Source organism: Oncorhynchus nerka, linkage group LG4 (assembly GCF_034236695.1).
Source record: "Oncorhynchus nerka isolate Pitt River linkage group LG4, Oner_Uvic_2.0, whole genome shotgun sequence".
NCBI lineage: Eukaryota > Metazoa > Chordata > Actinopteri > Salmoniformes > Salmonidae > Oncorhynchus > Oncorhynchus nerka.
The window spans coordinates 82,019,906-82,031,801 of NC_088399.1; the positions used below are offsets into that span (position 1 = coordinate 82,019,906).

At 44.6% G+C, this 11,896-nt stretch overlaps 1 protein-coding gene across 2 annotated transcripts; it reads left to right on the forward strand.

Moving 5' to 3' along the window:
• The first annotated feature begins 190 nt into the window (after window positions 1-190).
• ccdc126 (coiled-coil domain containing 126) lies at window positions 191-4,902 on the forward strand. Of its 2 annotated transcripts, XM_029658729.2 has the most exons (4): window positions 191-544; window positions 2,636-3,510; window positions 3,667-3,899; window positions 4,030-4,902. In XM_029658729.2, the coding sequence occupies exons 2-4, from the start codon at window positions 3,285-3,287 to the stop codon at window positions 4,039-4,041; spliced, it is 471 nt and encodes a 156-aa protein (XP_029514589.1). In that variant the 5' UTR covers window positions 191-544; window positions 2,636-3,284; the 3' UTR covers window positions 4,042-4,902. The 2 variants fall into 2 exon arrangements, with proteins under 2 accessions (XP_029514589.1, XP_029514591.1); XM_029658731.2 differs by having other exon boundaries at window positions 193-544; window positions 3,667-4,902.
• The last annotated feature ends 6,994 nt before the right edge of the window (window positions 4,903-11,896 follow it).

Here is an 11,896-nt window from a genome sequence, read left to right on the forward strand (position 1 = left end):
ACTGACCTCCATACAAAAACGAATTTCTTCGAGATTGTCCACCCTTTTGTCCTCTGTTTACCCCCTAGCTCCTTGTTTGATGGGCGAAACAACGAAAAACCGCCACCTGCTGGAGGGAGACAGATTTTCCGCCGAGTTGGGCCTCTCTCTTCCTTTTACTCTCTGATATTCTGTGTTTATGCGCAATACATTTCCCTTCAATCCATACAGAAAAAAAGCGGTGACGCAGTACACACAAGACCGCTATTCGTCGCTCAGGAAACGGACTGTGCTCGAGACCGATTGCATTATGAACAAATTTCGCCTAGGCATGCGAACAATTATGCATTGCTACTCAATTTAAGAACAGGCCATTTATTTCAGTTGTAATGCTTAATATTATTGAGATATTAGATTCCGTGTTAGCAGTGAGCTAGCTAGCTACCTATCAAGCATCTTCTGACAGTGACATTTATGTCTCTGCCTTGTGCTGTGTTCTCCTTCTTGGAATGGGATCACAAACTGATGTTCCGAACAGCTTAGTGATTCAAACGAACAAATCCAGGTAATATAACGTTAGTTTGCTTTTAGATTGGTTTGATACAAGTCAATGAAGTACTGTTCGAGGTGTGAGACAACTTTGTGGATGTCTTACTGGCCAAGTTATCATGTTCGATAAGCTATAAAGACTAGCTAGCATTTCTACATCATGCACGCTATCAACAAGCTAGTCTAGCAGCTAGCTAGCAAACTCAGCACTGCAAGAGCCTATAGTCAGCTAGTTTTCTAGAAATCTAGCTAACTGTTTCGCTACATGTCTCTGCTACCATCAAGCTTAAATGTGTGTTTAAGAAACTATTAAAGTATTACTTATTTGCTAACATAGCTAGTTATGTCTTATTGGCTAGCTTACTTAGTGTTCCACTAACTGTTCTGTCATGCACTAGCTAGCTAACTTTTCCTTCCACAAACCTGAGCCAAACCTTGCGTTGCCTAGTTGAGGTGATGACAATACCGTTTTTTATTTTTGTACTTATGTATTCTATACTGTTTTTTTTATACAAACCCTCGGGCTTCCAACCACACCTGCACACCGTTTTTATGTATTTGTTTGATCTGTATTGTTTATCACTTATTTTCTTTGTTGAAAATAAATTCAAACCTAAACCCCCAGATGGCAGCTGTGTAGGTCAATGTTTAACTGGTGGATTTGTTGCCCCAACTTGTGCTGTCTATAACAATGCTTGACAGATGATTGGGTGAAGTGGGCAGCATATCTTATCACATCATTCCCCGCACACGCCCTTTTTGTTTGAACACTAACATACGTGGAACAGGAAGTCAGTGTCCGAAGTTGATAGTGTACTTTTGTAAAGAACAATGATACACTGAATAAGCACAAAAGTCCAGTGGACAGTGGTCCTTTCCATTGTCATCTCAGCCCTGTGCAAGTAGGATTGCCTAGGTGTTTGTTTCTGCATTCACTTCTTCAGTAGACCTTTTCACGATGACACAATTAGGCCTTGATGTCAAACACCAAGTGTCTGCTTTTATGCAGCAAACTAGATCCTCCCATGAAAGCAGTAAGAGATAGATGAGAGCCTTTGCACTCTTATCTAATGTCATTAAGAATGACCAAGCATTCTGTGCTTCTAAGCCAATGCCATGGCTATTCCAATGCATATCTGCTCTCTATAGGGTATGCCACTCCCACACTCATGAGATCTCAGAGAAATAATTAAAGCATTGACAGAGCTGCTGTGAAAAGCGAAATATGATCATTTGATTTCTGTTTTTTTTTTACCTGCATGTATTACGCAGCCTTGATTAGAAAATGAAGGTAGCCTATATATTGTTGTCTGTATTAGAACATGATCTGTGAAATCCTTGGGACATCCCTACTTGATGGTTTAGGGTAGGGATGTCCTGAGGATCCTGGATAGCACTGACTACTTCTGAGTGACGCAGCGGTCAAAGGCTCTGCATCTCAGAGCAAGAGGCGTCACTACAGTCCCTGGTTCAAATCCAGGCTGGATCACATCCCATAGGACAGCGCACAATTAGCCCAGTGTCGTCCGGGTTTGGCTGGGGTAGGCTGTCATTGTAAATAAGAACAAATTCTTAACTGACTTGCCTAGTTAAATAAAGGTTAAATTAAATGTTTTTTAAAATATATTATTTTATAAATAGAAAATAGGCCTACTACTGGGATAGGCAATATGGCCCTGTTTATAATCCATAGGCCAAATCCATGCCAGGGATTTAAACAATGCAGAGAAACATAGGATATTTGCTAAATATAATTTATATAGCAACTTTCATGTATTCTTAATCTGCACAACAGAGCATAATTTCAGTTCTACTCCATGCTTTTCTTTCTAAACAGCCTTCCGAATGATGCAATACTGAACATTGTAGATATAAATGCCATGATAGAGCTGACATGATTCATCTTCACTCATGATTTTTACATTTCTGAGAGAAATGTCAGTTCTACACAATGCTTTTCTATCTGAAGAACGAAGTATGTTCTACAACATTGTTGTGCCTGTCTGACCCCGGCCCAGGTTCATGATTAATTGTGTCTGTGTCATGGATTCCCCACAGTGAAAGGTGACATGGATGACTCGCCTGTCTGTCTGTCTCTCTCCTTCAGATCCTCCGTCTCTGAGTGACGCAGCTATGTATGTGTTTGGGCCCCATGGTTGACTGCCAGGTGTGTGTAGTGTTTTTATTCCCCGTGCTCCTCCATAGCCAAGCCCAGCCCCATATCCCCCAGTCCAAAACCCTAGCACCATATCCCCCAGTCCAAAACCCTAGCCCCATATCCCCCAGTCCAAAACCCTAGCCCCATATCCCCCAGTCCAAAACCCTAGCCCCATATCCCCCAGTCCAAAACCCTAGCCCCATATCCCCCAGTCCAAAACCCTAGCCCCATATCCCCCAGTCCAAAACCCTAGCCCCATATCCCCCAGTCCAAAACCCTAGCCCCATATCCCCCAGTCCTAGCCCCAGCCCGCTTAACCCTGTGTCAGAGTATTTTGCTTGGACTATCCCCTGTCTTAAGCCCTAGCCCCAGCTCCAAACCCGTGCACCTTTTCCCCTAGATCCTTATCCTTCCTTTCCTCACACCAGCCCCCTTACCCATTCAATTCAAATCACCCACTTCCAGACCTAGCACCAGCCCCACTCCCAACCCTGTTCCCCCAGCCGCACACTCTATCCGCCAGCCCAACGCTCTATCCCCTACCCCTCTCTCCTGGCCCACCACCATCTATCTCCAGCCCACGTCCAGCCTCCGTACCATGCTGGGGAGAAACATGTCCCAGAAGCTGAGTGGGCTGCTGATAATCTTGGGGCTGGCGTGGGGGCTCATGTTGCTGCGCTACACCGTGCAGCAGCCGCGCCACAAGAGCAGTGGCGAGCTACGCCAACAGATCCTGGAGCTGAGCCGGCGATATGTCAAGGTGCTCAACGAGGAGAACCAGAACACACTGGGAGGACCGCAGGGCCCCTCCATGGCCGGTTATGGTAAGGGCTGTTTTAGAGAAACCCTGAAGCTACACTTTTCTCTGGTTATGGCTCTGGAAATGAAATGAAAGGGAATGCTAATTTACTACTTGAACAAAAATGGATTGTTTTATTTTTTTCTCTTGCTCTCTCTCACAAACACACACACACACACAGCTGATCTGAAGAGGACCATAGCAGTGTTGCTGGACGACATCCTGACGCGCCTGGTCAAGCTGGAGGGGAAGATGGAGCTAGTCGCCAACACTTCAGCCACTAACTCCTCCCATCCTGCAGCAGGCTCCCTGGCCTCAGCTCCAGTTGCCTTACACAAGCAGGACACGCCAGGCAACCACCGCCTGGAAACGCCTCGCCTCCCTCCACAAACACCCAACAGACCTCGCCCAGGGGTATAGTAGTGTGGGTAGTGATTGAGGCCTTGTTCAAGTAAAAAGTGCATCCTTTCTTCTTTAGGTAGTCACTGATCTAATAAGGATGGTCAGGTGGTAACTTTCCTTTCGCTTATCCATTCATTTACAGATCAGTGATTAGCTCATGGGAGGAAGAAAAGAGTGAGGATGTATTCTAGATCATTTAAAACTAACCTAACCCCGAGAAAGGACTGACTGCCTGTACCTTTCCAATAACTACTTGGTTGATTGACATTTTTTTACATAGACATTTGAGCATCTTTTTTAATACTCAGTCATGGACTCTTAGGCATACATTTTAGATTCCCTAATTGTTTTTTCATGAAAGGGTCTACAAACTGCGGCTGTCTTTGAGGATGTCTGTGGGCAGCAACAAAGCATCAACAACAGTAGAGGAAATGAACAAATGTTTGTACTCTGTGGAGTCTTCAAGGAAGCTGATGATGAATATGAATGGCACAGCCACCCTGATATTTTATCCCTTGGACAGACCGACTACGAATTTGCTGTACTGCTTCTTTAAATCTCATCCATATCAGAAGTTGCTCAACTAAAGAATGCACTCATGGTAGTTTTGGAAATTATGTATTTGAGTTTGCAGAAGCTCCTGGTGTTAATATGTAGATTTGAAGAGTCCCTTTTTAGCTGTTTTATATATATATGATATAAAAAACTATTTAGCTGTTGTACATTATACTTTTTTTTTTAAGGATAAAAGTGATAATCCAAAGAATTTTATTTGCACTCTCCTTGAAGGCTTCAAAAATGTATTTTTACTTTGATTTTAGATTGTGTATAACAAGTCGAATGTAACTGTCAATAAGCAGATGATTACCAAGTGGTTACAATTGATCAATTCCAACTTCATCTCTATCCTCTTTGTCAGTACCCAGACTGTTAGTCCTTGTTGATTCCCCTTGCAGATACGAATGGTTAGGGCCAGGACTTTTTCCTGACTGACCAGTAAAAAATCTTATCCCAATCAATGTACAACCTGTTTTTTTGTCTCAGTTTAGCCCTCTGATGAAGTTGCTTGTCTATTTCTTCCACATATCAGTCTGAGCTCATATTACACAGCGATTGTTGGGGGATGTCCTAAAAATTGTGGGCTAACCCAATGGTTATACTTTTAACTTATGGGACTGCCTGTCTATGGAACACCCTTACCCCCTTTACTACAAACCATTGGCTGCATCCTGATTCTCCACCCTTACAGAAATGTGCACTTAAACATGATCTTTCAAATCAAAGTTTATTTGTCACATGCCCCGAATACAACCGGTATAGGACCTTACTGTGAAATGCTTACTATCAAGCCCTTAACCAACAATGCCGATTTTCTTTTTAAGTAAGAAAATATTTAAACAAAATAATGTAACACAACAACAATAAAGAGGCTATATACAGGGGGTACTGGTACCGGGTGAATGTGCGGGGGTACAGGTTAGTTGAGGTAAAATGTACATGTAGGTAGGGGTAAAGTGACTATGCATAGATGAAACAGTGAGTAGCAGCAGCATAAAAAAAGGGGGTCAATGCAAATAGTCCGGTTAGCCATTTGATGGACTGTTTAGCAGTCTAATGGCTTGGGGTTAGAAGCTGTTAAGGAGCCTTTTGGACTGAGACTTGGTGCTCCGGTACTGCTTGCCGTAGGTAGCAGAGAGAACAGTCTATGACTAGGGTGGCTGGAGTCTTTGACAAATTTTAGGGCCTTCCGCTGACGCCGCCTGGTATAGAGGTCCCGGATGGCAGGAAGCTTGGCCCCAGTGATGTACTGGGCCATACGCAATACACTCTAGCGCCTTTTGGTCGGAATGCCATACCAAGCAGTTTCCATACTAAGTGGTGATGCAACCGGTCAGGATGTTCTCGATGGTGCAGCTGTAGAACTTTTTGAGGATCTGAGGACCCATGCCAAATCTTTTCAGTCTCCTGAGGGGGAATAGGCATTGTCGCGCCTTCTTCACGACTGTCTTGGTGTGTTTGGACCATGATAGTTTCTTAGTGATGTGGACGCCAAGGAACTTGAAGCTCGCAACCCGCTCCACTACAACCCTGTCGATGTGAATGGGGGCGTTCTCGGCCCCCCTTTTCCTGTGGTCCACGATCAGCTCTTTTGCCTTGCTCACGGTGAGGAAGAGGTTGTTGTCCTAGCACCAGACTGTCAGGTCTCTGACCTCCCTGTAGGCTGTCACATCATTGGTGATCAGGCATACCACCGTTGTGTCGTCCATCAAACTTAATGATGGTGTTGAAGTTGTGCGTGTTAACGCAGTAGTGGGTGAATACGGAGTACAGGAGGGGACTAAGCACGCACCCCCGAGGGGCCCTCGTGTTGAGGATCAGCGTGGCAGATGTGTTGTTGCCTACCCTTACCAGCATGCATTTAAAGCATTTGATTGGTTTAAGCATTGGCTGGAGGGTGTTTCCATCATTTAATAAACCTAGAATCCTTAATTGAAACAACAAGCTGTCTGCTCCTGTTTTGGTAACAACGCTAAAGGATGGGCCAGGCGAAATGTAACCACTCTCAAATTCATAGACTGAGGTATGGATGCAAGGACTCACCATACATGATATCAAAAGTGTAGTACGAACCATGTTTTGAGGCTATACATGTTTGTTTACAATCATTGGAGTAAAACAAGCTAATATTATGGATTCTGATAGGGTACGACAGTTGACCTAAACTCATGAGTAATTTATAAGTTATATTATTCAAGAATTAATGGCTATATATCATTAATTTACAAGTCCCAAAATGGATGTAGCAACTAAGGATTCAAGATTTAAATGAATGTCTAAGTGTTAAGGCTCATGTCCTCACCCATAACCTCTGGCCACGGCCCTCCCTTGCCACTCACATCAAGTTTCTCAACTCTGCTCACTCGCACCCTTGAATATTTAAGCAGCAGTTTCTCCCTCCAGTCTTGCTTATTCCTGTTGGTGAATGCATGGGGCGGCCAATTTATGTTTTCCTTTCCATGTTGTGTGTGACTGACTTTCCATTAATGTCTATAAATGTTGGTTTTAAGATCCTTTTTAGTTGATTTTAAAGTTAATTTGCTGCTGCCAAATGACTGGATATTTCCTGTCAGTCCAGCATGTGAGAAGCATTTCAGTTATTTAGCCCTTTTGCAATTGTGAGTCATGCTTGTATGTTAACATGTTTGTACAGTGCTTTCAGAAAGTATTCAGACACCGAGGTCTTTTCCACATTTAGTTACATTACAGCCTTATTCTTAAATATATATTTTAAATCCATAGCAATCTACACACATACAAAATACATACCTTATTTACATACAGTGGCTTGCAAAAGTATTCACCCCCTTGGCATTTTTCCTATTTTGTTGCCATACAACCTGGAATTAAAATTGTGTTTGGGGGGGGTTGTATCATTTGAATTACACAACATGCCTACCACTTTAAATATGCAAAATATTTTTGGGGGTGAAACAAACAAGAAATGAGACCAAAAAAATGAACTTGAGTGTGCATAGCTATTCACCCCCCCCCCCCCCCCCCAGCTTGGCACATCTAGCCACTGGGATTTTTTCCCATTGTTCAAGGCAAAACTGCTCCAGCTCCTTCAAGTTGGATGGGTTCTGCTGGTGTACAGCAATCTTTAAGTCATACCACAGATTCTCGATTGGATTGAGGTCTGGGCTTTGACTAGGCCATTCCAAGACATTTAAATGTGTCGAATCAAATGTATTTATATAGCCCTTCTTACATCAGCTGATATCTCAAAGTGCTGTACAGAAACCCAGCCTAAAACCTCAAACCGCAAGCAATGCAGGTGTAGAAGCACGGTGGCTAGGAAAAACTACCTAGAAAGGCCAAAAACTAAGAAGAAACCTAGAGAGGAATCAGGCTATGAGGGGTGGCCAGTCCTCTTCTGGCTGTGCCGGGTGGAGATTATAACAGAACATGGCCAAGATGTTCAAATGTTCATAAATGACAAGCATGGTCAAATAATAATAATCACAGTAGTTGTCGAGGGTGCAGCAAGTCAGCACCTCAGGAGTAAATGTCAGCTGGCTTTTCATAGCCGATCATTAAGAGTATCTCTACCGCTCCTGCTGTCTCTAGAGAGTTGAAAACAGCAGGTCTGGGACAGGTAGCACGTCCGGTGAACGGGTCAGGGTTCCATAGCCGCAGGCAGAACAGTTGAAACTGGAGCAGCAGCATGGCCAGGTAGACTGGGGACAGCAAGGAGTCATCATGCCAGGTACTCCTGAGGCATGGTCCTAGGGCTCAGGTCCTCCGAGAGAGAGAACTAGAGAGAGCATACTTCAATTCACACAGGACACAGGATAAGGCAGAAGTACTCCAGATATAACAGACTGACCCTAGCCCCCCGACACAAACTACTGCAGCATAAATACTGGAGGCTGTGTCCTCTTAAACCACTCAAGTGTTGCTTTAGCAGTATGCTTAGGGTCATTGTCCTGCTGGAAGGTGAACCTCTGTCCCAGTCTCAAATCTCTTAAGACTGAAACAAGTTTCCCTCAAGAATTTCCCTGTATTTAGCGGCATCTATCATTCCTTCAATTCTGACCAGTTTCCTAGTCCATACCCACAGCATGATGCTGCCACCACCATGCTTCACTGTGGGGGTGGTTTTCTCAGGGCGATGAGAGGTGTTGGGTTTGCGCCAGACATAGCATTTTTCTTGATGGCGAAAAAGCTCAATTTTAGTATCATCTAACCAGAGTACCTTCTTCCATATGTTTGGGGAATCTCCCACATGCCTTTTGGCGAACACCAAACGTGTTTGCTTATTTTTTTTCAATGGCTTTTTTCTGGCCACTCTTCCGTAAAGCCCAGCTCTGTGGAGTGTACGGCTTAAAGTGGTCCTAAGGACAGATACTCCAATCTCTGCTGTGGAGCTTTGCAGCTCCTTCAGGGTTATCTTTGGTCTCTTTGTTGCCTCTGATTAATGCCTTCTTTGCCTGGTCTGTGAGTTTTGGTGGGCGGCCCGCTCTTGGCAGGTTTGTTGTGGTGCCATATTCTTTCCATTTTTTAAATAATTGATTTAATGGTGCTCCGTGGGATGTTCAAAGTTTCTGATATTTTTTTATAACCCAACCCTGATCTGTACTTCTCCACAACTTTGTCCCTGACCTGTTTGGAGAGCTTCTTGGTCTTCATGGTGCTGCTTGGTGGTGCCCCTTGCTCAGTGGTGTTGCAGACTCAGGGGCCTTTCAGAACAGGTGTATGTATACCGAGATCATGTGACACTTAAATAAAGTCCACCTGTGTGCAATCTAACTAATTATGTGACTTCTGAAGGTAAGTGGTTGCACCAGATCTTATTTAGCGGCTTCATAGCAAAGGGGCAAAAAAGTATTTAGTCAGCCACCAATTGTACAAGTTCTCCCACTTAAAAAGACCATATCAAGCCAAGGACCATATCACTTCCACCCTACCTGACACCCTAGACACACTCCAATTTGCTTACCGCCCCAATAGGTCCACAGACGACGCAATCGCAACCACACTGCCCTAACCCATCTGGACAAGAGGAATACCTATGTGAGAATGCTGTTCATCGACTACAGCTCGGCATTTAACACCATAGTGCCCTCCAAGCTCGTCATCAAGCTCGAGACCCTGGGTCTCGACCCCGCCCTGTGCAACTGGGTACTGGACTTCCTGACGGGCCGCCCCCAGGTGGTGAGGGTAGGCAACAACATCTCCACCCCGCTGATCCTCAACACTGGGGCCCCACAAGGGTGCGTTCTGAGCCCTCTCCTGTACTCCCTGTTCACCCACGACTGCGTGGCCACGCATGCCTCCAACTCAATCATCAAGTTTGCGGACGACACAACAGTGGTAGGCTTGATTACCAACAACGACGAGATGGCCTACAGGGAGGAGGTGAGGGCCCTCGGAGTGTGGTGTCAGGAAAATAACCTCACACTCAACGTCAACAAAACTAAGGAGATGATTGTGGACTTCAGGAAACAGCAGAGGGAACACCCCCCTATCCACATCGATGGAACAGTAGTGGAGAGGGTAGTAAGTGTTAAGTTCCTCGGTGTACACATCACAGACAAACTGAATTGGTCCACCCACACAGACAGCATCGTGAAGAAGGCGCAGCAGCGCCTCTTCAACCTCAGGAGGCTGAAGAAATTCGGCTTGTCACCAAAAGCACTCACAAACTTCTACAGATGCACAATCAAGAGCATCCTGTCGGACTGTATCACCGCCTGGTACGGCAACTGCTCCGCCCACAACCGTAAGGCTCTCCAGAGGGTAGTGAGGTCTGCACAACGCATCACCGGGGGCAAACTACCTCTGGCTTTTTTATGGCGGTTTTGGAGCAGTGGCTTCTTCCTTGCTGAGCGGCCTTTCAGGTTATGTCGATATAAGACTCGTTTTACTGTGGATATAGATACTTTTGTACCGGTTTCCACCAGCATCTTTACAAGGCACTTTGCTGTTATTCTGGGATTGATTTGCACTTTCCGCACCAAAGTACATTCATCTCTAGGTGACAGAGTAGTGATGCTAGTCGGGCGGGAGGGTGCGGGCAGCAATCGGTTGAAGAGCATGCACTTAGTTTTACTAGCATTTAAAAGCAGTTGGATGCCACGGAAGGAGATTTGTATGGCGTTGAAGCTCGTTTGGAGGTTTGTTAGTACAGTGTCCAAAAAAGGGCCACATGTATACAGAATGGTGTCGTCTGCGTAGAGGTGGATCAGATAATCACCCACAGCAAGAGCGACATCATTGATATATACAGAGAAAAGAGTAGGCCTGAGAATTTAACCCTGTGGCACCCCCATAGAGACTGCCAGAGGTCCGGACAACAGGCCCTCCGATTTGACCCACTGAACTCTATCTGAGAAGTAGTTGGTGAACCAGGCGAGGCAGTCATTTGAGAAGCCAAAGCTATTGAGTGTGCCGATAAGAATGCAGTGATTGACAGAGTCGAAAGCCTTGGCCAGGTCATTGAAGACGGCTGCAGAGTACTGTCTTTTATCGATGGCGGTTATGATATCGTTTAGGACCTTGAGCGTGGCAGACTAGCTCGGAAACCAGATGGCATAGTGGAGAAGGTACGGTTGGATTCGAAATGGTCGGTGATCTGTTTATTAACTTGCCGTTCGAATATTTTAGAAAGGCAGGGCAGAATGGATATAGATCTATAACAGTTTGGGTCTAGAGTGTCTCCCCCTTTGAAGAGGGGGATGACCGCGGCAGCTTTCCAATCTTTGGGGATCTCAGACGATATGAAAGAGGTTGAATAGGCTAGTAATAGGGATTGCAACAATTTCTGCGGATAATTTTAGAAAGAGAGGGTCCTGATTGTCTAGGATCCAGATTTTGCAGCTCTTTCAGAACATCAGCTGTCTGGATTTGGGTGAAGGATAATCGATCATTGAAGTTATCGATTATCGTAGATAATATTTTCCTATTTCATGGGTTCTGTATTCACAAAGCAGTTGATCAACTAAGAGACAAATAGCCATGGCTGGGTATGGGTGGTCAGTATCCAACAATGTTCATATGGCAAATGAGTAGAGTTACAATGGCTTACACATGTTTGGGGACCCTCTGGGTCATACAGAAATGGCCAGGAACACTATTGTAATACCGTAGCTACATCTGGTCAAGAATCTTATTTAATTTAATTTAATTACCTAGGATAGGATAAAGTAATCCTTCTCACCCCCCCTTAAAAGATTTAGATGCACTATTGTAAAGTGGCTGTTTCACTGGATGTCTTAAGGTGAACGCACCAATTTGTAAGTCGCTCTGGATAAGAGCGTCTGCTAAATGACTTAAATTTAATGTAAATGTAAATCTTAGTTTGTTATTCAGACATAGGCCTACAAGATCCGCATTTGAATTGAATCAATAAATGGATGGCCTATGGAACCGTAGTATAAAGCAGGCGTGGCAGGAATCAAGATGACGTCGGCACAAAATTTGCAGTTGATAAACAAACTAAAAACTTC

Bases quoted from the DNA above. Each gene is read 5' to 3' on its own strand.
- ccdc126 (XM_029658729.2), top strand. From the start codon at position 3,285: ATGCTGGGGAGAAACATGTCCCAGAAGCTGAGTGGGCTGCTGATAATC. The intron at 3,511-3,666 runs GTAAGGGCTGTT...ACACACACACAG, and splicing joins CCCCTCCATGGCCGGTTATG to CTGATCTGAAGAGGACCATA.